This window comes from Erythranthe guttata, chromosome 6 (genome assembly GCF_056151865.1).
Source record: "Erythranthe guttata isolate IM_541 chromosome 6, IM_541, whole genome shotgun sequence".
Lineage (NCBI taxonomy): Eukaryota > Viridiplantae > Streptophyta > Magnoliopsida > Lamiales > Phrymaceae > Erythranthe > Erythranthe guttata.
Window position 1 is genome coordinate 1,453,646 of NC_142538.1, and position 27,129 is coordinate 1,480,774.

Here is a 27,129-nt window from a genome sequence, read left to right on the forward strand (position 1 = left end):
GGTGTACATTAAACGGTAGATAGTATACTAGTATTTGCATTTTGGTCCTTTTGTTTAGCTTATTTTCAAATTGACACGCAAATACTTTTTTGTTCTCAATTTTTACATAAACGAAATAAACTAATTTTCGCCAATTGATGGTAGGGGTTTTAGCTCGTAAATTACCACGTTCCGTGTTCTCATGATATAAATCGATGACAATAAACACGTGAAGATCAAGGAAGAACAAAGAGGAGAAGGATGAGAAGTTTGTCAGAAGTTTCGACAAACTTCTGATGCAGTTCGAAGCCGTTGTATACCCGATTTTGAAGGTTTAATTTCTTGTTCTTAACAAAATTGCATAGTTGTTTAAAATTAGTTTGACCCCAATATTAAATATCCTAACATTATAGTAAATTTGGTTATTTCATTGTTATAGTTTGATAGTCCGTACTTTTTTCTTCGAATTACACGATTTGGAGGAATTGTGCATTGGGGGTATACGAAAGTAGGCAAAATGAATTTACGAGCTCAAAACCCTGAATGATAAAAAAATATACTTTTTAAAAATTATTTATCATTATTCAAATAATTTTAGGTTAGTAAAAACAATTAAAATCGTTCGACGCACGCAATACATCAAACAATAACTTAAAAAACAAATGCAAAATTTTCTAATTGGGTTTGCCCAACATTTCAGTTGTTTCATATTCAAATGATTTATTCTGATTACAACTGATTAACCCACTAAAACTACAACAAATATCTATACTACATTCTATTCCTCATCTGACATAACTGCAAAAAATAAAATAAATCATACAAAGAATACAAACAAAAATAGAATGAAAGAATGGTGCTAATTAATGCGTTTTGATCAATCAGCAACGAGTGGTTTCTTCAGCACCATGCGATCAGACTCGTCCCTCTCGAAAAGACGTTTGATCAGATCATCCCATGTTTCTCTATTGGCCGATGGTTCTGTCCTAAAATCCGATTGTTGAGAATCTTCATTGTCGTTTTTTTCATCGAACGTTCCATACTGAGAAGGCGAAAAGGCATGAGGAACAGACAGAGTAACGGCCCTACGTAAAGCAGCCTTGTACTCGTCGCTGTGTTCCTTGGCTAATGATTTCTGCCGCTCCATTCTTTGTTTCGTTGGAATTTCCAATGTGTGCTCTTTCTCTCTCATCAACTATTTTATTACACACATAGATTATTAAGAACTAAACGCCAGAAATTAAATTTATAAGCACTGTAATATAATGAAGGAAAATCGAGACTTTACTTCTAGAGCCGTTTCAGCTTCTCTCTCTATCCAGATAATGGCATGGTCAGATGTGGCGTTACAAGAGAGAACTATGTGCTCGAATCTTCCATCCACCGGTACAGCTGTTCTTACAACTGGAGGGAATCTTCCACATCTATATTCGAAAATGGAGTTTTCATATTTAAATTTACAGATTAATTTGTGTTGTCTTCATTATTTATTACCTGAAGGGTTTTCGCTCGACAATGTGATAAAGTCGACCAGGTGCATATAACCTTCTGGGATCTTTGAGCATTTTCTCCTCCGATGTGCATGTATCTCTCATGCACCTTAGGCACAATAAGCATGGCAAACTGTACACAGGGTAAATGTTTCGAGTAAAGGTAGCTGTTTAAATTGCAATACAAGAGGTATATATTGAAATAAAATTGAGGCGTTCGTTTTTACCAGAAAAGAGACTTGAATATATCCTCCAACGGGGTGGCTGTTCGCGGCAAAAAATCATCCTGTTTCAGTTAAGAATATTTTTCTCGATAAGCATGATATCATAGATCGATTGAGAAGCCGGAGATGAAAATGTGCAAACTAAAAATAAATAGAAGTCTGGTACAAAACATTGAAAAATATACAAGAAACTATTTAGCAAACTCGCCTGAAGAACAATCGAGTTGATGACATCAGCATATCTCACGGCCAAATTAAGCGACATACACCTAGCAGGAGCAATAGCGTAGCACCTAACCCTCGTCCTCGGAATATTCCCCAACCTATCAAGATTCTGCACCGCCACCATTGTCAACAATGCCGCCACACCCGACCCCAAAGAATGCCCCGTAAAAGTCAACGTATACTTCGGATACTTCTCAACCAATTCCTTCAAAACATCACACTCTGCATTCAACACACATTCAGCCGCGTTCAAAAGCCCATTATGAACAAACCCTCCATCGAATTTCCTCTTACCGAGCTTGTTATCAAGCAAAACCGCATAATCACTCTCCCTCGCCAAATTGAACCCCCTAATCGCAAGAACTATGTCCGCATGGCCGTGATCGAGGTACAACAAGTACGGGGGTGCTTGCCCCCCTGTATCCACGTAATCCTTTTTCATAATCAGGCAATCTGGATCGATACCGTACCCTCTCGGAGGCTCCCAAAGAGGGTTTCTCAGGTCATCCTCGTATACAGCTAATATGTACCGACAGAGGCGAGGGACTGGTTCGAATTCTTCGGGTGTCGCGATCCCCCACGTTTCGCTTTCGTGGCCTGCGGTGTGTAAGCATCGCTTCCACGCCCATCTCGTGCATGCTATGCAGTATACGCACTCGATAAGAGGCAGCCCACATATAATAGACATTGCCTTTTTTGTTATATCCAAAATTGAAGAATTGAAGATGAGGTTTTGCTTCTAAAGCGGCGAAATTGAAGTGGGTTGCGCCTCAATTTCGCCACACCAAAATCAGAAACATGGATTAAATTAACCAACAACTATGAAATTAAACAGACAATACAAAGAATTATTCCAGCCTGGAGCGCGTGACTGTTCGAGAACTTCACTAATCACTACCCAACTTAAATCAATGGCAGAAAAATACTACAATACGAAATTAAAGTAGTATTCGAAAAGTACCAGAAACCAGGAATTAAAGCATCAGAGCTCGTGAAAAACCCTTGGGTTTAGCGAGTTTATTGAATTTTCAATCAGGATCAGGTTTAATTGTTGCTTGTTTGGGGGCATTAAATAAGTAATAAAGGGACAAATGAAAGGGGTTTAAGCATCGTAGTGATAAAATTGATGCAGCCTTGAATCCTTACAGAGAGTTGTGATCGAATTGCAGAAGAAATTGAAGAGAGAGAGAGAGGTGGGGAAGAAGGGGGTAGTTGGTCAACTGCGCTTCATACTCAACTAACCACTGGTAATCACTTCACTGAAAAAAGTACAGATTAAATTTTTTTTGTGTAGCCAAGGAAATTAAATAATTAATTAAATAAATAAATAAATAAGATTTTTTTGTATATTAGCGATTGAAGAGGTGATTTTTGTTTTTATGATTGCCAATAATTAAGTACAGGCCAGATGCAAGCTTTCCTTGTGTTCCTCGTGTTTCGGCTGACTCGGGAAATTCAAAAAAAAAAAAAAAAAAAAAAAATAATAATTAAAAAAGTCGGTGAATTAATAGAAAAATACAATACGATCCGTTTAGCCAATCGGGGCCCAAAAAGAGAAACTAATGAATCGGGTCAATTTACAAATACGGGCTGCTACCTTAATTGGGCCAATAAAAGGCCTGAATAGCAAAACTCCACGGCCCAAATTCGACTATAAAAACACTCGGCTAAACCCTAATTCGTTTCTCACTCCGCCCAGACATTTGCAGCAGACTGTACACTGATCGAAGAAAACGGTACGCCTCTCTCAACGCATCTTCACGAATAATTCATTCCTCGTGATTCTCGACTGTATAGATTAGCAGAAGGCGACCATTGATTATTTAGTTTTTTCGGTTTCTATTTTGTACGAAGAAAATGAATTGTTGTGTTTTTGTTTGTTTTGATGCAGGCAATGGCTCCGAAGCAGCCGAATAGCGGGTTATCGGTGGGGTTGAAGAAAGGGCATATTGTTACTTCCAAGGAATTAGCTCCTCGCCCTTCAGATCGGAAAGGGGTAAGTTCAATTCTTCTCCGGTAGACTTTCAGTTTGGTGGATCAGTATCTCCTTTTGATTGCATTTATCATTTATTTTTAGTGAATTTAACCTGTCAATCTTAAAATATGCAGCTCAAATTTGTACACCTTTATTTTTTTTATAGAGCTTGATATCTTGATTGATGTGCTAGTTTGACTACCTCTGTTAAGTGTTTTAACATTTGCACCATCAAATTTGGTTATGTATGACTGTTTATATGCTGAATATATTGATACAACCAGTCATTGGTCCAATTATTGAAAGTTCAGATTGCTTAAGATGTTGTTTGTTAAAGCTTGTGAAAACTGCTTGTGAATTTTTTTGGTGTTTCTATGAATAACTTTTGATTTTGCATTTGCTTTTTTAACTAATTGAAAGTTTCATTTTCCTTATTTTTAATTATTTACAGTTCTAACACAACATTGGTGTTGACGTATTCTTAAAACATAGATAAGTTTTGAAATTAGTTCAATGAAAAGATAAATGAGCTTTGTGTTATTTATGTATTTGTCTACTTTTTAATCAATATGTATCTCAAAGTAAGGTGACAGTCTCAATCAAAATAAGCTGACAGTTAATGGTTTGATTGCAAAGGCATGAAACTACTAAGTTGTCTGTTCGGTAGGTGATTTTTCAGGGTATTTATACATATCCCAAACTTGTAGAGTGAAGTGCTTATCCCAACTTTTATTCACAGCCAACTTTTTCATTCGTATCCTTGGTAGTACTAGTAGTTTAGAGGTTTCATTGAGTTAATGATTGATGATTTTATGCAAGTCGAGATAGGTTGACTTATTGACTGCCACTTCTTGACTGCTGTTAATATCAAATATGGAGACGAGCACTAGAGTTCATTTTCTGACTGTATTTGTTTTGCATAATCTGTCGAATAAAACAGAAAACAAGCAAGAGAGTGCATTTTGTTAGGAGCCTTATCAGAGAAGTTGCTGGATTTGCACCTTACGAGAAGAGGATCACCGAGCTTCTCAAAGTCGGCAAGGACAAGCGTGCATTGAAGGTTGCCAAGAGAAAGTTGGGCACCCACAAGAGGGCAAAGAGGAAGAGAGAGGAGATGTCTGGTGCTCTCCGTAAAATGAGGTAATTAGCCATTACTAACTTCTGGAAAAATTTCATGATTTTTAATTTTCATATGAAGAATTAATTAATATTCTCTTTTAAAGTGCACGTGTATATATTAAGTTGAGAATCTGTACTTACTCGATTTTGTGGTTCGTGCAGGGCTGCTGGAGGTGGTGAGAAGAAGAAGTAATATCTGCGATGCTTTATCTCACCTTTGTCTCTGTTTTAGACTGAAGTTTTGGATCTGATTATTTTATGGAAGTTGTTTAGAACAAAACCTCGTTTAGATTGAACATGTTTGTCGTCTTGATTACGAAGTTGTGACTTTAAAATCGTTTATTTGCAAGCACACTAAATTCGAGTTCTGTTTTGTTTATCTTGTGTGCTTACCTACTGGTTTATTAGAACATATTGAAGAAATTGAACTACTTCAGTTATATGAACTAAATATGATGTTTGCATTGCAAATGCAAAAACAACCCTCAAATTTTTCCTTAAATTGGATTTAAATAAATAAAAAAAATTCTACAAACTTTTCGATATTTAATATTAATATTAGAATAAAAAATGTATATTATTATAAGCTAAAGTAATTTATAATCCAATTTTAATACTTTTGCATATACCAGTATCCATATTTAATAAATTATATGCTCATATGTATAATACAACAATATATGCCAAGTTTTGACTTCATTAATCATCAGATTTTTGACAGGCTGGCCTAATTGCCATATAAGTTCCTAGGCACAAAATACGTGGGTCAAATTAGTCAATACATTCCCATGCAAGGATAGATAAGGCAATTCAACCCACCAACATAGAGAACTCCACCCACATCACCACCGCCAAACCATCCCTCCAATCTCCTCTTCATTCCACCTCACCGGAATCCACACCTACACCCATTTAAAATACCCAAAACACCCCTCCTGCCAAAATTTATTTACGGCAAATAATTACATTAATGGAAAATCCATTGTTTATTAATAACGCAATCAGTTTCCAATCTCGCTCATCATTTCTCTCTCTACCCCTCCTCATTCCAGCACTCAAAACCCCCACAAAAGCTAGAGAGAGAAAGCTGATTTACACTATTTCCAAGTTCTACAATACTAGTAGTAGTTTCGGAACTAGGGCGATGCATTCCGGCGAGGTCAATGGGGCCTTGCGTAATTTCAAGCTGAACGAATCGACGTTTTTAGCTTCACTCATGCCGAAGAAGGAAATCGCCGCCGATCGCTTCGTCGAAGCGCACCCCGAGTACGATGGCCGCGGCGTGCTTGTTGCCATCTTTGGTATGTCTATTTCGGAAGTTCTGTGTTATTTTTGTTGCTCTAATTTACCTGGGTTGGCGCGTAAAGGATTGGTTAAGATTGCTTGTTAATTTGATGTTTTGGTTTAGATTCCGGTGTGGACCCGGCGGCGGATGGGCTGAAAGTTACTTCCGATGGAAAACCGAAGATTCTAGATGTTATTGATTGGTATGTGTTGGAACCTGTGGTGCAAATTAAACTATAGGGGAGAATAGTGGGAGGGGATCTGGAAGATTAAAGTTCTTTTGATTCTGGACAGGCTTATGTGGAATTTATGCTGTTGACTAGTTAGTATATTCGTTTCTGACTTGTGCATGTTCGTGTTTTTTTTTGGTTGGGCATTTAGTGTGTACGGAATTGATTCTGTGGTCTTCTCCTTGATTAAGCGTGATTCTGATAGGTTTATGTATTTTTACGTGACACGTTTATATGTCTAGTTGACGAAGGTAGATTTTCTGGATTTTTTCTTCTCGTAGTACTGGGAGTGGAGACGTTGATACATCAACTGTTGTCAAGGCAGATGATAGTGGGTGCATTGTTGGGACCTCTGGTGCGTATTTTTGATGCACATATAGCTTCATTTTCGGATATCTTGGATTTGATTTTGCGGTTCCTGTAAGATTTTTGCATTGGAGATTCATTGCTTATTCTTTTGCATGTCTGTGATCTGAAAATTATTAGGGAATTCATTGGTTGTAAATTCATCGTGGAAAAATCCATCTGGAGAATGGCATGTCGGATGTAAATTGGTTTATGAGCTTTTTACCAGTACACTGACAGATAGATTGAAGGTGACCCTTCGGATTGTTGGTGAAATTCCAATTACTGATTGATAGTTATGCTATTCAAGAGTTTGATTAGTAATGTCCTTTGTTGCTTCAGTGTCCTAATTTTCTATGTTTCCTCATATTACGATTGCTGCTTGTGTGCAGAAAGAGAGGAAGAAAAGGTGGGATGAGAAGAATCAGGAAGCAATTGCTGAGGCTGTAAAGCAGCTTGATGAATTTGACAAGGTAGGCAATACTCTAGTCATAGTGTTAATACATTATTTGAACACTGTTTTAGAAAGTGAGCAGACGAGCAATGAAAACTTATTCCATTTTGATTATGTATAGTATAATCAACAGGTGCTTTTTTATTTTAAACAAATATAGTAATTCGTAACAAAAAGTTGTTTCATTAATCCCTTTTCCCTTTTCCATTTACCCCCCTGCAAGATCCTATTATTTGAGCCTTTACTGATGAAACTATTATACAAGTTGATATGCCTAGCTCCATCATTTTGTTTTCTTCCATCGAACGATTATGTGAAAGATTTGTTTTCTTTTCACTCATCCATTATGTCAACTTGACTTGTAGAAACACACAAAGGTTGATGACACAAACATGAAGAAGAATCGGGAAGATCTCCAGAGTAGAGTTGATCTACTACGCAAGCTGGCTGATGTAAATTTTCTGTTATCCACGCTTGTTTTCTTATTTTCTTGTAATCAAGATTTTACCACTTGTGTAGTGCTTGATCATGATTATATGTTATTAGAGCTATGATGATAAAGGACCTGTTATAGATGCTGTTGTATGGCATGATGGAGAAGTTTGGAGGGCTGCTCTTGACACACAAAGTCTTGAGGATGAACCAGAACGCGGGAAGCTTGCTGAATTTCTTCCTCTTACTAATTATAGGTATTTTAGTCTCTTACAGTAAATTTATTTAGCATGTCTTTTATATCTATATGTGACTGTTTAGGTGCATCTTAAACAATTAGCTGTTTAGATGCTAGTCTCCAAGTGTATGGAGTTGTTAATCACCATGAATTATCTGATTGCGATGAATCGACTACTGAAACCATAACAGATTCATTGTCTTGAATAAGTATCAAGCTGGCAAAACTTCAATTAGCATTTCACTACATTCGTTAGGAAATAAAAATAATCATTTGTCCTTTATTGTAGGCTTGAAAGGAAGTATGGCATCTTCAGCAAATTAGATGCATGTACATGTGTACTTAATATATACAATGAAGGCAATATTTTAAGCATTGTTACGGACAGTTCTCCTCATGGTACTCATGTTGCTGGTATCACCTCTGCTTACCATTCAAAGGTAATCTAGTTTAGGCATCATTCACTAACTCATTCTCAGTTATGTATTTGCATTTTTTACCATAAGTTTTCATCATTTAGGAACCTCTGTTAAATGGAGTAGCGCCTGGAGCACAGCTGATTTCATGCAAAATTGGAGATTCACGATTAGGTTCGATGGAAACTGGGACAGGCTTGGTTCGAGCACTGATTGCGGCTGTGGATGTAGGTTTCACTTGTCTGATTATGTTTATTGAAGAAAGGACATCTTTCAGTGCTAATTACATCACAGCACGAATGGCAATCTTTAATTTTGCTTTTACCGTCGAGTCTGTTACTTTAGCATATACATTCGATATTCATGCTTCTGATTCGCCAATTTATCTACTCTTGGGATATTAATCTTCTGTCATTGTTGCAGCACAAATGTGATCTTATAAACATGAGTTATGGGGAACCCTCTTTGCTTCCAGATTACGGTCGCTTTGTTGACTTAGTAAATGAAGTAAGATATTCAATTGATTTTATTTGGATTAGCTTGGTTCAATTGCACTGGATCATGTAGTTGTTTTTCTTATTTAAATATTTAGGTGGTCAACAAGCACCGGCTGATATTCATCAGTAGCGCTGGTAACAATGGACCAGCATTGAGCACCGTGGGTGCACCAGGTGGTACGACATCAAGTATAATAGGAGTCGGGGCATATGTTTCGCCTGCAATGGCTGCGGGAGCCCACACCTTGGTTGAAGCTCCTCCTGAAGGTCTTGAATATACCTGGTAATCTTCAGTAATTTCTAGTTTCTGATCGACCGATTCATTTTGGATTGCTGTCTACTGCTGAGTTCTGTAATATTAATCTTCAGTAGTTTCTAGAAATCTCTATGCAGTAATCTCGTTGTGTGTTACTTGCATTTGAACTCATTTGTTGAAAGTGATGCAGGTCTAGTCGAGGACCAACAGTTGATGGGGATCTTGGAGTCTCTATAAGTGCTGCTGGTGGTGCCATGGCTCCTGTTCCTACATGGACTCTTCAACATCGCATGTTTATGAATGGAACATCAATGTCATCTCCATGTGCTTGTGGAGGGGTTGCTCTGCTATTAAGTGCCATGAAGGTTTTTATTGTTTATTAACATCATTTTTATTGCTTTTTCATCTTGAAATCCTTTTTCGTCTTCGGATATGAATGTCTTAAGTTTTCAGGCTGAACACCTTCCAGTGAGTCCTTATAGTGTACGGGAGGCTCTTGAAAATACATGTATCCCAGTGGGTGGTTCTCCTGAAGATAAATTATCTGCTGGACAAGGGTTGATGCAAGTTGACAAGTTAGGTTTACGATTTGGAACTTCTGATCTTTACCTGCAATAAGTTCTAAAACATGTTGTGATTTGGGAATTTTCATGATTGGATGGCAGGGCTTATGATTACATTCAAAAGTTGCATGCTGTCCCATCTGTTCGGTATCAAATAAAGATAACCCAATCTGGAAAATCAGGTGGGCAAACCTTTTTCTGTGTATTTCTTTGTCATACATGTCGTTAATGTTGCAATGCATAAATTCATTGCACAAATAGTTCTTGTGAACATGATTCAAGTACTTGGTAGTCTGTTTTTGGGTTTTATTGTATTTAGTTAGTGAGAGTTTCTTGTTTTATGGTCATGTTGCCAATGATCACCGTGTAACATTATTTTTAAAATATCTTTTATATTCAGCACCTACATCACGAGGCATCTATCTCAGGGAGGCTGATTTTTGTCAACGGTCGACTGAGGTAAGGAATTCTCATATGGGATGTTTCACTGATTAAATTTATCTGCTTTCTCATGGTCTTCCAGGATTTTATATTTCAGTAGTTATGATTCTTCCCATGGGAGAAATCCAACATATACGCATGCATATTAATAGTTGTCCTTGCCTCTTTATTGCTCAATATACATATGTGTTGGAAATATTAATATTAACTGATACATTTCACTAACAGCTTAAGCTTTTGGTTAGGTGGTCATTCAACAATATGGCCTCCTTGTCCTTTTAGTTCCAACATCTTATATGAGGCTTTAATTTTTATAAAAAAATGTGCGTGGATTTCGAATAATATTTCTTTGTCTCTGTACTTTTAGATATTTGTTCAACCTGGACCAATTGACCCTCAAATTTTGCTATGGAAATTATTGTTTTGGCAAAGCATACATCTTGAATTACTGTAACTCGAGTTAGTGCCTTGCATGGAAAAATAGCAAATAAAAGTAACAGATATTAGGCATTTAAATACGTAAAGATTTGATGTATTTACGTGAGATATGCATGTTTATACTGACAGATACCCTGCATTTGAAATACTGATCTTAGAAATTGGCGATCAGCTATTAGGATAATAATTGAGTATTTTTTCCCATATAAATGTATTGACAGTGGTTTGTTTATTTTCTTTCTTTTGCTTATTGTGGTTGAGTTGTAATAACTTTGTTGTCTTAGTGGACGGTGAAAGTGGAACCAAAGTTCCATGATGATGCTAGCAACTTAGAGCAACTTGTTCCTTTTGAAGAGTGTATAAAGTTACATTCCACTGGAGAGGGAGTGGTCAAAGCTCCAGAGTATCTTCTCCTAACTCATAACGGTCGCGACTTCAAGTTAGTTTGCACCTCAATGCTACCTCTTTTCAGTAACCGTGTTTGTGATAGCATAGATTCTGGGATGCTCTTATTTCGTTTCTTCTTTTTCTTTCTTTTGGGTGGGAATATGGGTGTTTAAGTGGACAGATGATTCTGCACTGTAGTTTTCTTATGCTCACATGATCCCTTTTTTTGTATAAAAATGTTGAAATACTTGAAATCTTAAGATGCTTACATATATGTCAATGACCAACCTTGTAGTACTATTAACCTATATCCAGATATCACTGTTGCATTACCTACTGTTTTGTACTAACATCAAAATTTGAATGAGACAAATCAGAAATTTCCGGTGCAAGTGTGAAGGACTTTCGTTAATGACCCTTGTGATCTTAGTATACTTATTGCTGGTGTGTGCTGTGCTTAAATAGGGCTTCTATTGCCTTGTAGCCTTGCTCTGTTTGTTTTTCTATTTTGAACTATGGAAAGAGAATCCCCATTCTTAAACGTCCCAGTTTAATTATGAGTGAGGTTTGTGATTGCACGGAAAGGCTGATAGGTAGATAACTTATGTATCAGTCCTTGGGTGTACTTCTATGCGGTCGACTTGGGAATATTTATGCTACAAGAGCTAAATATGTTGTAACTCTTTGTGTAAGTTAAGGCAAACAGCATGCACTTAGTTATTTGTTTTACTACTGACCTGTGCAAGGTTCTCTTTATGTAAGATATGTTCCATGTGGCTATGCCATCTGGCGACATTCAAAGTCATCTTCATAACAGTTGACTGTGTTTTAGTTTCTAATACGTGCCCTATCCTTCATTTTTCAGCATTATCGTGGATCCTACCACTCTCAGTGATGGTTTACATTATTATGAAGTCTATGCAATAGACTGCAAATCTCCATGGCGTGGTCCTCTCTTCAGAATTCCTATTACTATCACAAAGCCTCAAGCTGTGAAAAGTCGTCCTCCACTGACCGTATTCAAGGGGATGTCATTTGTACCAGGTATATCATAATCTAAAATGACAGTCGAAAAGGTAGACTCGTGTTTGTACTTGTTATAATTGCTGAATTCCTCGTGTTTATAGTCTTTGTTTGCGTAGGAGGGAGTTGAATATTCCTAGTGTAAAATTTTCACCTTGAGACCCTTCAAAAGGGATCATGCTTCAAGACGTGTTTAGCATGACCCCGGTTAGAACATAGAAGTGTGAGAATGGTTTATCACTTTATCTAAACTAGAAGCACTTTGGCACTTCTATGTTTTTTTTTCTACTTCATCTTTGTTTATGGCTTTATCAAAGCTAAGTCATTGTCCTAGAGGACCTGCAAAAGGGATCATGCTTTCACCATGTATACCCTGTATCATGCATACATGAACTTTGTGATATTACCTTGAAAGAACTTAGTATTTGCGCCTTTAATAAATTTACTTCATAACTTAAAGTAGAAAAGAAAGAGTTTATGCAGAGGGTTGAGGTTTTATGTGGAAAATTATAGAATAAAACCTGTTGGAGTTCAATATTTTCATTGTGAGAAGTTGCTCTTTTACTCTTCTGAAATCTATATTTGCCTAGGGTTAGTAGTCATTTGCAAAGATCTAGTAACTCATTTCAATCTGTTTGATTTTCTTTTCTTTTGTCGCTTGACTGTGTTATTTGTGTGACTTAAAGTTTGTCAATTTGTTTTACCCATCTGATGTAGGTCACATTGAACGGAAATTTGTTGAAGTACCAACTGGTGCCACCTGGGTTGAGGTAACCATGAAAACATCAGGTTTTAGTACAGCTCGAAGATTTTTCATAGACTCTGTTCAGGTATAGATTTGGATTGTGATTCTCTTTCCTTACCCTGCCTCAATCTTCAAGCAAAATGTTATCTGGAGTTTGTTGACATGCTTGTGATAAATAGATCTCTCCACTTCAAAGACCCATTAAATGGGAAAGCGTAGCCACTTTTTCCTCTCCTTCTTCCAAAAGTTTTTCCTTTCCGGTTGAGGGTGGCCGAACCATGGAACTAGCAATTGCTCAGTTTTGGTCGAGTGGTGTAGGAAGCCATGATACAACAAGTGTAGATTTTGAGGTAATATTCTTTCCTGCTAATAACTGAAGTCGCTTCTTAGTTATCCCTTTCACCATTTTGAAGGTCCTATTTGTTTTCATACTTCTGGCCTAATTGATATTTTCTGCATAGATGAGGTATATACTTTTCTTTCAACTAGATGTTGTTTGATCCAGAAAGTTTTATTTCTTTAACTCAGCATTTTCAATTTGTTATGATAACATGGTGTATCTCTATTGTTATTGAGTTAAAATATGGAAATACTTATTTTTTGTGTCAACTTCAATGCAAATTTTCAGATTGAATTTCATGGCATCAGCATCAACAAACAGGAAATCATACTCGATGGGAGTGAAGCACCTGTACGTGTTGATGCTGAAGCTCTTCTTTTGTTGGAGAATCTTGCCCCGGCTGCTGTACTAAATAAGGTGCGAGTTGTTGGCTGCCTTAATCTGATTCTTCGTATCATAGTCGTTGTCGGAATCTTATTTTTCATATTTATTATGTTAGTCTTCTTCTATGCAATTCTTTATGTCTTTTCATGCATAAAATACTTGCAGGTGAGAATCCCATATCGTCCTGTTGATTCTAAACTGAGCACGCTTTCGGCAGAGCGGGACCAACTGCCTTCAGGCAAACAGACACTAGCGCTCTTATTAACGTGGGTTTTCCTTTTACAAGATTACTTCCTCTTTTTAATCTGGCTGGGCTTAGAAATGCATTTAAAAGAGCTTTTCTTGTCATGATGCAGTTATAAGTTCAAGTTTGAAGAGGGTGCTGAGATAAAGCCTTATATTCCTTTACTAAACAATCGGATATATGACAATAAATTTGAGGCTCAGTTTTATATGATATCGGATACAAACAAGGTGAGTCGTGTTTCTTTCACATTGGGTAATTGTATTGTATTCCTTATGATATTTGTCTTTTGCTTTTCATTCATATTGCAAACTTTTGGGTCCTTCTATGAATTATTTAATATATTATTCTCACCAGGAAAGAGATAATTATAGTATATTGCTCATGATATTTGTCTTTTGCATTTCATTCACATCGCACTCTGTTGGATCCTTCTTCGAATAATTTAAAATATTATTGTATGTAAATACTGTAAACAGATAGGAAGAGATAATACCATAATGACCTCAACATGCATAAACTTACATCCAGTTTGTATGTAAATACTCTAAACAGAATATGGAATCTTTCTTTTACATTCTTAATGCAATCTTCACAATTATATTTTTATCAGTTGCTGTGGGCATTTGAGATTTATTTTTGAAAGTCAACTGGACATGCCATTTTTTCTGGGTTAATGTATACATTTGCACACTGGATAACCAAACTGCATCAGAAAAGTTATTGCCATTATCAACCATGCATTGACATCCAAATTATATAATCTGTTTCTGCTCTCTGATTTCATTTTACCAACATATTTCTTTTGTAGCATTCCAATCCAAATTATATTCTGTTTCTGCTCTCTGGTTTCATTTTACCACCATATTTCTTTATGTACACAAAACCTCATCCTTGCATTGTCACCAATAATACAACTTCTTACTTAAACATGGTTTCTTTCTATGATGTGATGTTTTTCCTGTCCTAATCATTTATATTATAAAATGTAGCGGGTGTATGCAATGGGTGATGTTTATCCGGAAACTGCCAAACTTCCCAAGGGTGAATACACTTTACAGCTTTACTTAAGGTGTGTAACTGATAATCCTTTTCTATATATCTATTATGTGGGGCTAGTTAGATTGAAGGTTCAGAAGACTAAAACTGTAGGAGGTATGGAAAGGCTACCAAGTGTAAGAGCTTGGGGGATTTGGTTACTGTCTTTACATTCTTACTTGTCGTTTTTTCAGGCATGACAATGTGCAGTATTTGGAGAAGATGAAACAGTTAGTGATATTCATTGAGAAAAAATTGGATGAGAAGGTAAGTTACCTTTACGAAATGTCAACTGGCTAACATGTTAGATTGCCTTTTTTATCAGTAAAGCAAAGGTTCAATGTTCTTCTCAATTCACAGATATTTATATATATTTTGGAAATATTTGGTTTGACTAATACAATTTTCAAATACAGGAATCCATTCAATTGAGCTTTTATACACAACCTGATGGCCCTGTAATTGGTAACAGCAGCTTTAAGTCTTCAGTTTTGATTCCTGGGTATGCTTTAGTTACATTTTTTTTTCTTTTTTTTCCTATGCTTCCATAAGTTTTATTATCAATCAATCTCCTGTCGACTTGTCAATTACTGTATATTTATTGATGATAGAGCAAAGGAAGCATTTTATGTGGCCCCTCCTGCAAAGGATAAGCTCCCCAAGGTTTGCATCAGTTGAAGCTTTTCAATTTATCCAAAATTTGATTGTGATCTTATCTTATCTTATCTTCTTTTCCAGCAAAGCCGGGCAACTGCCCTTACTCTCAATGTTTTGTTGTACTTGCAGGGCGTTGCAGCAGGATCTGTATTGGTTGGGGCAATTTCATATGGGAAGGTTTCTTTTGGGGTTAATAATGAGGGGAAGAATCCAGAAAAGAACCCTGTATCGTATAGTATATCTTATATAGTTCCGCCAACACCGGTAACTAAATCTTCTTTTCTTCCTGCATTCATCTCATTCTGATTTTTGAGGGATAGATAGAATTTTATGCTAAATCTTTAGTGATAAGATATGGTTTTCTTTATGGTATTATCTCTTCCTATTTTATGACATTGAGCACGTTTTTTCTCTTTGAAAGATTGATGTGGACAAAGGTAAAGGCTCTTCGTCAAGTTGCACCAAGAGTGTGGCTGAACAGTTGGAGGAAGAGGTACTACCAGATTTTAGTTAGCAAAACAATGGGTTTTCAGTTATGAAAAGTTTATGTTATTCTTTATGTAGATTGTGTTGGATTTTGTGTTCATGGCGTTTAAACCTTTCAGTGCATTTGTCCAGAATTTTTCCTTTCAGTCTATATTAACCCGCTATGTTGAACCCTTCCTTTGCCTCCAACATAACCTTCAAAGGAAATAGGAAAAATGAGAAGGTTTTGAGAGAAAAAAAAATTGATATGGAAAGAGCAGTAAAGAAACTCGAATTAGAACAATAGGAAGAGAAGGCAAATTATGCATCATCCGACATATTACAGTATTGGTTCAACGTAGTGCAGTTGAATAGCATTCGTTATCCAACTTGAATTGCAGTTATTGTTGCTTTCTATTATATATTACATTATTGGTTAATTTCAGTTATCTTTTGTATCTCAAACGCTTTTTGACTTTCTGAATTCCCTCAATGCTTAATTTGGAACTCATATTGCCAACCAGATCCGGGATGCCAAAATAAGGGTTCTCTCCAACATAAAACAAAGTACCGATGAGGGACGTGCTGATTGGAAAAAGTTATCAATCTCACTTAAGGTAATCACTCTCCACCTTTGGCTCTCTCAGGCATTTGGGTTGAGCTTTATGTATTACACGGGAACAGAGTGTTTTATACTCTCTCACTTGCAATGTATATCATGTTTTTTCTGTGACTCTTGTCGTGTTATTTAAAATTTTATATGCCATATAATATATTGCTTTAGAATTCGTAGATCCATGGATTCATATAATTTGAATGCTAAACTACTTTTTAATCATCAAACCCGTTGACACTTTGGCAGTCAGAGTACCCAAAATATACACCGTTGCTTGCTAAAATATTGGAAGCTTTGATATCCCAGAACAACTTTGAAGACAAAATTCAACATTATGAAGAGGTAATCTAAACTTTCCTTTATTTCTTCTTACTGGTTTCTTGCAATTCAAATAAGAAGGCATATATTACTATATTGTGCAAGTAACTTTCAAATTGCATTGAAGTCTCGAAACAGATCTTTGGTATTGAAGTTTCCAGATATATCAGAAGCAATAAGTTAATGTAGTCCTTTCATATGATAGATACAAATACTGCGGATTTTGTGTTTGAGTTCTAGTATCACTCTACATTTGCAGATTGTTGGTGCTGCAGATGAGGTTATTGAAAGCATTGATACAGATGAGTTGGCGAAATATTTTTCGATTAAAAGTGATCCTGAAGAAGAGGGTGCAGAAGTGAGCATATAACTTCTATTTTTTTATTTTTTTATTTTTATATTTTTACTGTAATATGAGATCAAACTTTGTTATAACATGTTGATTCATAACCTAGAAAACGAAGAAGAAAATGGATACCACCCGTGACCAATTGGCTGATGCTTTATATCAGAAAGGATTGGCTTTAGCAGAGATTGAACTACTGAAGGTAAGGATCCATCAAAGAGTCAGACAACAGTGCTTACAGTTTGGATTACTAGCTGCTAAATCAATTCAATATGCACGATTTCCTGCATTATATATCTCGTAAATTGCATGACAATGGGCATAGTGTATCATATAATGAAATGGACATGGGAAAATAACACTCTTAGCCTATTTGATCAATCAATGCATCAGTATTATGTACATGCACATGATTCTCTGTGATACAATCTGATAAAACTTGTGTGATGCACGTGAATTGAACTTTTGAAATACATACTCGGGAAGTTTGAAAATCCAACAGCAGGTATGGGTGGGCTGTGGGTGAGTGGGAGTTTACATAACATGAGGGGCAAAATGCCTCTGGTTTTTTGTGCACTCTCACAGGACAATTGCCATAAGCATACTTCTTGTTGTTTCTTGATGACTTATGTTCTCATTTTCATTTAATCAAGTTCAATTATTTGTGAAAACTCACCGCCATTTGATTAGAGCATTACACGATATCAAATTTCTTACATTGTCTTTTCATGATTGTGGTAGCAGGGTAAGAAAGTTGTGGATAAAGAGGATGCTAAAGCTGACGAAGGCTCTAGTGCTCAACCAGATTTGTTTGAAGAGAATTTCAAAGAACTCCAGAAATGGGTGGGTGTGAAATCCTCTCAATATGGTACCATCTTCGTTATACGTGAGAGACGTGAAGGGCGGTTTGGAACCGCACTAAAGGTACTCCATATTTTAGACTGAATTTTTTAATAACATTTAATTGATGTAATTAGATTTAGGATAAAAAATAATTTGCCATTGCATGACACGAAACCAATGCCTGAATTTCCAAGCCGACAAATTTGATGTGCAGTCATTTCAAACCCTGAAGAGTACTAAATAAGAAAATTGTGTACATAGAATTATCTATATGTTGAACTGGAGACGAATTATCTATATTTTAATGGAATTATCTTCTAATCATATATCTTGATGGTAAGTGAAGTGTTTGCCCCATTCTCTTACAAGATGTACATGCGTTGCTGATACTGCCATCAATATATTTCTTAAAAAAATTCAGTTTGTATCTCCGTTAACTATATCCCCGTCTTATTTTAGAACTAACTCAAAGACTACATACATGCATTTTATCATCTCAAGTTGAACAGAATATTAATGCTGCTCCTTGTCTGACATTTTTAAACCAGGTGCTAAGTGACATGATCCAAGAAGATGGCTCACCTCCCAAGAAGAAATTTTATGATCTGAAGATCTCATTGCTGGAGGAAATTGGATGGGCCCACCTGGTATCGTACGAGAAACAATGGATGAGTGTTCGGTTCCCTCCAAGTCTACCTCTCTTCTGAGGTATTTATTGCTTCTGTACACAAACCCATTCACAATGTAAGAAAGCTACCTTACTAGCTTCATAAATCATGATGAACTAAGTTTCCGATTAGGAGAGGAAAAGGAGTGAAGTAAGGATGATCTACGACCAGCATTAATCGGAAACGACAAGTCTCAATTTTCTCAAGTAGCAATTAAATCTCAGATTTAGCTAGTTTGTCCCTAGGATGTAATATTTACAATTTAATTGCATTTCTAGGGCCACCTAACATACTTGGGATGCAATCCAATCCCAACAATAAGAAAGGGACAGTGTTTTCTTTGGGTATGTCGAAGGATAAGCTTAGCAACGATATACGTTCTTGAATGTATATGAAGTAAACGACAACCTCAAGAATTTTGTATGAAAGTTCTCATACATTAAGTACCGTTTCTTTCGGGATTCATAGTCATGCTAATATAATCGTCCATCTTGAACTGATGTGTGAAAGAAACATTCAATCACGTGAATTTTGTCAACAACGATGCTGCATATAACAGCATATGTTAATCAACGATTGCAAGATTATAGTACATTGGCCTGAACTTGACCATTCAAAAGTAGGTTTGACCACATGGTTAATTTTATCTGTGATATTCAATAAAGTACACAATGAAAATATCAGAGCCTTCGTACTCAAAACAATTAAAAGAAATATATATCAAAACTTTTAATTTTTATTGCATTAATACTAGTTACAATAACAACAATATCGATCATCGTTCTTGGACGATGAACGGACTAGAATTAGCCTAGTTACACTAGAAACACTCATCATCTCACCCCAAAAATTTGATACCGGGATAAGAAATTAACTACATAATCTACGCATTTGGTGTATAATTATCTATGTATATATCACTTATTGTAGAGGTTTAAAAATGAGAGGGAGGCCATGCATAGGCCTGAGGGAGAGCATGATGCAAGGGGCATGAGAGTAATTAGGCGATGGGGAAAACGAAAACCTAGAGAGGATTAGGGTTAGCACAATTTTGTACTCCATGTTTGTCAAGTTCCTACCAACACACATTCTCCCTCCAAATCCAAATGGCAAGTAACCCATCTTGTGATTGCACCCTCCGTACAATACATCTTCCTTGAATCTCTCCGGTTTGAACTCATTTACGTCTTTGCCCCAAAGGCTCTCGTCGTGGTGCATCGACACTACGTCGATCCACATGTTGGTCCCGTTTGGAATTACTGTATCCCCCACTCGAATGTCTTGCCTTGCTTGCCTCTGTACGTTCGGTGCCGGAGGGTATAATCGTAAAACTTCATTCATCACCCATCCCATCTGCGCATAGCAAATTGGAACATATAATTATTCCCAATTCGATCACATGTGAAATATATAACAAACAAGGAACAAAAAATTGAAAAGTTAAGAAACTCAATTAAATACAACTAAAATGTTTCTTTTTTAGTGGATCCAATTAATTAACTATTGGTTGTTAGTTTAGTAGCTTAAAATACTAAATTTGGTGGGTCGGTGAAGCCGAGGAATATCCACATAGACCTTATATTTAATTTGGGGTTGGGGAGTTTGGTGGTTATGCGGCCGCGTACGGCGGTCGTTTTCAGTTGGGTATAAATATAATTCACCTGAGAGAGAGGAATAGTCAAACTAATTAAGCCACAGTGGGGGGGCCACGTGGCATGCATGACAGGTGTGAATCCCACAGTAGATCAATCTCTAACGCGGTGGAATTCAATATTTCATGTAATAAATAATGACAACAAAAAATATAATACTTGCATCTTTTGATTTTCTATTTTATGATCCGTACATACACGGTCGACACCCCCAACCCTACACATCATATATATAGAGTACGGAAAATAACTTATAAATATGACATATTTTATACAAAACAAATCATGCATACTTGTCAAGAAAGTGACTTAATTAATAATTATAGTAATTCTCAAACCCTAGCTAAGATTGTAAATTAATAGTTCAATCCAAATAACTTTATGATTAATTACATCTGATATATTCATTTTTAATTAAATTACTTTATATGTGCATGGTGGCTTCCAACACAGAAAGAAATAGGTAATTAGTAAACCACCCATCAAACTTTCCATTTCATTTCAAATATTTCCCTCCATTCTTAGCAAAACCTCAATAATATTATAGCAAAACAACGTGCATGCCTAACATATATATATATATATATATATATATATATATATATACACATATATATATAGATATATAATATAAATAAATCGAAAACATTACCTTCTTTAGTCCAGCAACCATTGATGCATCAAAATTGTCCGGCCCTTCTCCTCCCATAACCTCCTTAATCTCCTCCCTAAGCTCCCTCTGCCACTCGGGGTGCTCCGCCAGTAGGAGCAATGTCCACGTCAGCGCCAACGCTGTCGTTTCGTGTCCCCCAAAGAAAAATGTCTTGCACTCATCCACCAGCTCCTTGGTGCTCAACGCCCTCTTTTTCCGCCCATCTTCCGCCAGTAGCAACCCGAGTAGGTCCTTTTCCGGCGAACCCGTTTCTTTCTGTTTGTTGCTCCGTTCGACGATTATGGAGCGGAGGAGCTCGTTGACTTCTTCACCGAGCGCTTTGGCTTTCAGATTCTTTTTAGGGTTCAAGAACTTCCCGTAGGGCACACCTACGTAGCGGTTGGTTCTGAAGAGCGCCATTTGGAGGTCCCGTAGTTTTTCGAATACTTTCCTTCCGTTCTCGTAGCTTATACCAAAGCTCGTTTTCGCGATTATTTCTCCCGCCGTCCCGATTATTTCTCTCTCCGCGTCGATTTCTGGCTTGCCGGAGTTTATTAGTAGGGCCCACCTGTCGAGCATTTTCGTCGCGGAATCCACCATTAGGCTCGACATAGCCTGTATAATATATACAAAATGTAAATGTCTTAATAATTAATTATATATAACAAAGAGTTTCTTCTAAATTTTCTTCATATGTATATACCTTCAAGTTGGCGGGGGAGAAGGCGGGAGTGATGACGTGGCGATGACGAACCCAGTCTTCGCCTTCAACCATAACGAGACCATTGCCAAACATGGGCTCTCTGTCATTCTTGAAAACAGTGGGTTTGCCCCAGCTTTTACCTTTTATGTCTGAAGACATCTGCTTCAGAAATTCTGGATCTGCTATGTAAAGGAATGGCTCTGTGCCTAACCAGTAGATCAACACTTTCCCTGCAAAACCGAATAATTACATTAGCACCCCATAATCCATATATATATATGCATGCATGCAAGTTCGTAGTAATTATTATCATTATTATTATTTTTTTCTTACCATGCAACTGTTGCCACTGGGAAAAGTAGGGAAATACAGTGGAATGGATATCATTCATAGTAGGTATGCTTGAAGATGACGAAGGTGATGACGTCATGGTCTTGAGTTTTTTCATGTGGTTTAAGTTACCTAGAGGGAAGCTAGGTTTCGGACCAGAAAACCCATTTGCTTTCAGCTTTCTGTAGGTCAACTGTGGCACAACCAACCATGAAACCAGCAGTTTACACACCACAACTACCAGGAAAATAACGGCCGCCATGCCCAAACTTGAAGCTACAAATAACTGCAGCAGTGACGACGACGACGATTCCATCTCTCTCTCTCTCTCTCTGTGTGTTTGCTTTCTGTGAAGAGAGTATATTTATGTTGGGAAAGTAATGAATTTGATTTGTGATGATGAAGGAAGAGTTGTAATGAATATTGGAAGAGATATGATATTGTTGGTGGAGGGGTAATAAAAGAAGAGGGAATGAAGGAATATTTATAGCAGAAAAAGAACATACGTACCACAAGGAATGTCAAATGTATTGACTCTACTGTTTGAACGGTTTCTTTTTTTAATATTTTCTTGTTTTTTGAATTGGAATTATTATTTGTCAAACATATATTCATGGATCGTCTGCTGTTTTTATTTCGCTCAAACCGAGTACGCTTTTCTCGCCGGCACATAAAGTCGCCTTATCCCACACCCAACACACCCTTTTTTATTTTCATCTTTTTTTTTTTTTTATATATATATATATACATACACTTGAAATATGTATTTTTAATTATCAAGTTTCTTTATATATTTAGTGGGTTTGTGACGTACACCCATTGCTAAATAAATTGATTTTCTTGGGTTTCGTGGCAATTTGGATCCGGTTTCATGGATCCGATTAGATCCGGTTCGGTCCATAAGGATCTAGTTTAGATTAAATGTAGTTGAAACAAATCGGATCGGATCAAGTTGAATTTTTTTAAAAACTGGATCCATGTGGATACACTTTAGATCCATTGAAAGTTCAACTAAAAATTAAAAATGAAGTGGGTCATATTGGATCCAACCAAAACCAAATTAAATACTAAAATAATTTTTTTTATAAAAAAAAGTCAAATATTATTTTAATTGTAAATTTAAAAGATCAAACATTTTCAACCCTAATTAGAGAGGGATATATATATATATATATATATATATATATATATATATATATATATATATATATATATATATATATATATATATATATATATAGATAGATAGATAGATAGATAGATAGAGATATTTTCTATTTTTTTTAGAACCATTTTTTCGGTTTCGGTTCCGGTTCCGGTTCAGGTTCTAACCGAAGCGGTGGACAAGTCTAGCCCTAATGTGTGTGTGTGTGTGTGAAAAATGTCTTGGATTGTGTGTGAAAAGTGTGTATGTGCATGTAAATGTGTGTGCGCGTGTGTGTACAAAAGTGTGTGTGTGTAAAACGTGTGAATGTGTATGTGAGTGTGTGTGTGTTTGTGTGAAAAAATGTGTGTGTATGTGTATGTGAGTGTGTGTGTTTGTGTGAAAAAGTGTGTGTATGTGTATTTGAGTGTGTGTGTGTAAAAAAGTGTGTGCGTGTGTTTGAAATGTGTGTGTGTGAAAAGTGTGTGAATATTATGTGTAAGTGTGAAAGTTGAGATATTAAACCACATCAATTGAGATATTAAACCCAAAAGGTTGAGATATTCAACTTCATAAGTTGAATTAAAGATGGAATGGATCCATGTGGATCCAATCCGGATCGATCCACATTAGATCCATTCATATAGGTTGATTTAGGATCCGATTCCATTTGGATCCGATTCACATGAATCTGGATCGGATCCGGTCCAAGTTGCAAAACTGCCGCCCCTAGGTTTCGTATATGCTGTATCCGGTGAAATACACTGGGTAATTCGGCTTCATTCATCTATACATAATAACACGCACATATGTATATGTGCTTAGTGAGTAATTATTTATATAAATCTACGATGCAATAAATACAAAAAAGGAACAAAAAATTAGTTAATTGATCAACTTTGTATAGTTGCCTAACTTTTTTCAAAAATGTATGGCCCCATACATTACATGTGAATATGATGTGGCAAATAAAAGGCCTATCCCTAATGCACGGTGCACTGCACCTCACTCTTTCGTCCATTATATTAAACTTAATTAAAAGTTCCAATTTATCGGTTTCCCAAAAAATTCCAGCTTCTTTATTTCTGTACATATGCTCCGGCCACCAAATTTCACCCACAATAATAATAATAATTAATCGTATAAATATTCAATCTTAATTAAAAAAAGAAAAGAAAAAAAAGTCAACGATCAACCATCAACCTTGGAATTCACATTAAGATTTTTCTTGTGGATTGACCTCGTTAAAAATCAAAAGTTAGCTTTAAAGAAGATTCATGTGCAGAAAATTAGTAACTAAATTAAATGGAAAAGAAAAATTGAGGTTTGATTATCAATATATAATTAAATCAGTGAAGATTATTTACATGACTAGTCATTATATTTAAATCGGTTAATAATAAATATATATGTTTGGTTTTTTCCAATTGCTTTCCACTTCTTTTAATTAACTAGCTGTATTTTATGGACTACCTTTCCGTCAATGAAGAGAATTATTATTAACGACTTGAAAATTACTTAAGTAACTTCAAAGATTAATCTTAAAATAGTCATTTACTACTAATTAATCATCGATCTGCATATTAATTAACTATAGTCAAATTGATGTCACCCTTGAATTATTCTTTGATACAGTACTTTTCCATATAATTAAGGTGGTATCTTCAAACCCGATATAGACAATCGAACGAGCCAGTGTATTAATTATTAATGCATCGATTAACATAAAAAAAATAATCAGGACACATACAATTATCCAGTTGTGCAGTTAATTAAAAAATCATTTAAACATTAAAAAAAATATATTTACTGAAGAAATCACTCCTCTTTTGTGAGTGAGTTAATTTATGACTGTGTATATATATTAGTTAGAAGAATTAATTAACAACCATAATTGAATTTTCACGACTGTATTATAATTTGCAGTCTGTGGTCAAGAAATGTTTACGTATATATCTACAACTGCAATTAATTATGAAATATCCCATCTGAAATAATATTTCTTTTTTTTTTCTTTCCCAAAAAGGTAAAATCGCGTTTGGCGAATCGTGAAAGTCAGATGTCTTAATTAAATTGAGTTAATTAGGTCCTCCATTCACACTTAAAATGTGGGCCTTAATTAATATTAACCATTAATTAAAGATTAGTAGTGATGTCAGATACTAATATCATACTATATATATACATACAAATATATATACAACGATGTCATCAATACGTTGACAATTTTAAGAAACAGGTTGACCAACCATTAAAATATATTATTTCATTTGCAATAAAAGGGGTCAACCGACCACAATAAAGATTTATATATATTAAAGGATGTTTGACTTTTTTTTTAATTTTTTTAATTAATAAGGATGGTTGACACATAATATTTTCTTCCAACAAGTTGGTAATTATAAATATTTATCTGTTGTAATTAGTGGCCTGTATTTTGTAATTGTTTTTCTCCCAACTGTTGAACTTTAATTATATATAATATATTTATATGTCAACGCTTGATTTGACTTTGATAAATCATTATTAATATTCATGTTGGTGTTAACAAACTAACAAGTGAGTTCAAGTCTAATTATTAATTAATTGCACGTACGATAAATTGTCATACTTGAGCCGCGTTTAATTACGACCGGAGAACAAATACGAACACATAACAAATTACGCACAATGATCGAACTCGTGATATGAATTAAATGTTGGTTTGCACTTTGAATGTAACACTTTGTCCGAAAGTTGCTTGTTTTTACCGATAGCAATTCAAGTAGCGATTCTGTGAACATATTTAGAATTTTATAGATGCTACATCCGGTGAAATACATTGGTTGATTTTGCACGATTGATCTACACGTAATAACATCTCATAAACCTATATTAAAGGGTTGGTTAATATAATTACACTTTCATCGTGATTTTCGCTGAAAAAGCGTGTCGCTCGAAAAGCACGCTTTTTGTCTTCATTAAGGACCACGTTTATTGCATTTGTGTATTGTACTCCCTTTAATTTTTTGTTTAATTTTGTCTTTTTAGTTATTTTTTACCCTTTTTATCATGAGAAGATTGTTTTAGTTAGCATGATTTTCCAAAACTTGCTTTATTTGTTCTAAGCATGACACGTGGGTCCGTGTCATTCGCCGTGTTGGTTCCCACTATACCGCGAATTACGATTCACCAAACTATCGTCTTTGTCAATTCTAATTATTATTTATTTATTAATTATTTTAAATATTAATAATGAGTCAAGAGTCAAGACCCAATGTTATGAAATTAAATCAGCCCACCTAGGCCCAGTTACAAAGCCCAATTAAGCTTGATAAATCAATGAAGGCCCACATCAGCAAGTCCAGATTTAAATATCTCTTAATCATCTTATTAGAGGTACATAATCAATGTTTAGTTGTTTACTGCATGCATGATTTCTATGTTTACTCTAATTATTTTTAAAACTTAAATATTATTATTAATATTAGTAAAATTCACCATTTTGGGGAGTGTTGCTAAACAAAAATAAAAAAAAAATATTGGTAATATTGGTAATTCGGTCCGATAATTAAATTTTCTTTTCTGACATCTCACATGTGTTACAAGAAAGCCAAAAAATTAATCGAATCGTTCATCTATACACCGATTTTATAACAGGTGTATGCACCGGGCGGCGTAGGATGAAACAAACTCATAAATACAGCCCATGTTTGCTGTTTCTCTTCTTAAATGTTAGGCAATCTTTTGAAAGATCTACGAATGTGAATGTGTTAGTAATAATGAATATATTTTCTTGTTATGCGATCTCTTATATTGAAATTTAATTAAATTAGGGAGAGGATCATCATAGCCATTAATTTTTAATTTTTTTAAAGATTTTTTTTTTCTATATAGTATGTTACCATTTTATCTCTCAAAAAATAAAGAAAATTCCCATAGATATTTAAATTTCCATGTCTCTCCGGATCTAACCTAATAATTAGGCC

At 35.6% G+C, this 27,129-nt stretch overlaps 4 protein-coding genes across 5 annotated transcripts; 2 read left to right on the top strand and 2 right to left on the bottom strand.

Annotated features, from left to right (window-relative positions):
* Nucleotides 1–649: 649 nt before the first annotated feature.
* LOC105971889 (alpha/beta-Hydrolases superfamily protein) lies at nucleotides 650–3,284 on the bottom strand. Its single transcript, XM_012996810.2, has 5 exons — nucleotides 1,902–3,284; nucleotides 1,697–1,755; nucleotides 1,474–1,602; nucleotides 1,268–1,403; nucleotides 650–1,174 (listed from the first exon to the last, which is right to left on the bottom strand). The coding sequence occupies exons 1-5, from the start codon at nucleotides 2,604–2,606 to the stop codon at nucleotides 857–859; spliced, it is 1,347 nt and encodes a 448-aa protein (XP_012852264.2). The 5' UTR covers nucleotides 2,607–3,284; the 3' UTR covers nucleotides 650–856.
* Nucleotides 3,285–3,542: 258 nt separating this feature from the next.
* Nucleotides 3,543–5,391, top strand: LOC105971867 (large ribosomal subunit protein eL36y). 2 transcript variants are annotated; one of them, XM_012996785.2, is made up of 4 exons: nucleotides 3,543–3,654; nucleotides 3,810–3,914; nucleotides 4,834–5,033; nucleotides 5,175–5,391. In XM_012996785.2, the coding sequence occupies exons 2-4, from the start codon at nucleotides 3,813–3,815 to the stop codon at nucleotides 5,203–5,205; spliced, it is 333 nt and encodes a 110-aa protein (XP_012852239.2). In that variant the 5' UTR covers nucleotides 3,543–3,654; nucleotides 3,810–3,812; the 3' UTR covers nucleotides 5,206–5,391. The 2 variants fall into 2 exon arrangements, with proteins under 2 accessions (XP_012852239.2, XP_088675413.1); XM_088819287.1 differs by lacking the exon at nucleotides 3,543–3,654 and having other exon boundaries at nucleotides 3,804–3,914.
* A 329-nt stretch (nucleotides 5,392–5,720) lies between these two features.
* On the top strand, nucleotides 5,721–19,123 carry TPP2 (tripeptidyl peptidase ii). Its single transcript, XM_088819285.1, has 35 exons — nucleotides 5,721–6,313; nucleotides 6,421–6,499; nucleotides 6,808–6,881; nucleotides 7,013–7,122; nucleotides 7,264–7,344; nucleotides 7,691–7,777; nucleotides 7,872–8,014; nucleotides 8,285–8,435; nucleotides 8,516–8,638; nucleotides 8,835–8,918; nucleotides 9,004–9,191; nucleotides 9,355–9,529; nucleotides 9,618–9,739; nucleotides 9,830–9,909; nucleotides 10,128–10,186; nucleotides 10,891–11,045; nucleotides 11,859–12,037; nucleotides 12,734–12,846; nucleotides 12,941–13,111; nucleotides 13,390–13,518; nucleotides 13,651–13,751; nucleotides 13,842–13,959; nucleotides 14,722–14,801; nucleotides 14,962–15,034; nucleotides 15,184–15,269; nucleotides 15,379–15,430; nucleotides 15,554–15,688; nucleotides 15,846–15,917; nucleotides 16,414–16,506; nucleotides 16,752–16,847; nucleotides 17,083–17,181; nucleotides 17,279–17,371; nucleotides 17,914–18,093; nucleotides 18,561–18,720; nucleotides 18,813–19,123. The coding sequence occupies exons 1-34, from the start codon at nucleotides 5,983–5,985 to the stop codon at nucleotides 18,717–18,719; spliced, it is 4,071 nt and encodes a 1,356-aa protein (XP_088675411.1). The 5' UTR covers nucleotides 5,721–5,982; the 3' UTR covers nucleotide 18,720; nucleotides 18,813–19,123.
* A 273-nt stretch (nucleotides 19,124–19,396) lies between these two features.
* Nucleotides 19,397–22,355, bottom strand: CYP715A1 (cytochrome P450, family 715, subfamily A, polypeptide 1). Its single transcript, XM_088819286.1, has 4 exons — nucleotides 22,021–22,355; nucleotides 21,688–21,917; nucleotides 20,985–21,599; nucleotides 19,397–20,033 (listed from the first exon to the last, which is right to left on the bottom strand). The coding sequence occupies exons 1-4, from the start codon at nucleotides 22,331–22,333 to the stop codon at nucleotides 19,602–19,604; spliced, it is 1,590 nt and encodes a 529-aa protein (XP_088675412.1). The 5' UTR covers nucleotides 22,334–22,355; the 3' UTR covers nucleotides 19,397–19,601.
* Between the last annotated feature and the right edge of the window lie 4,774 nt (nucleotides 22,356–27,129).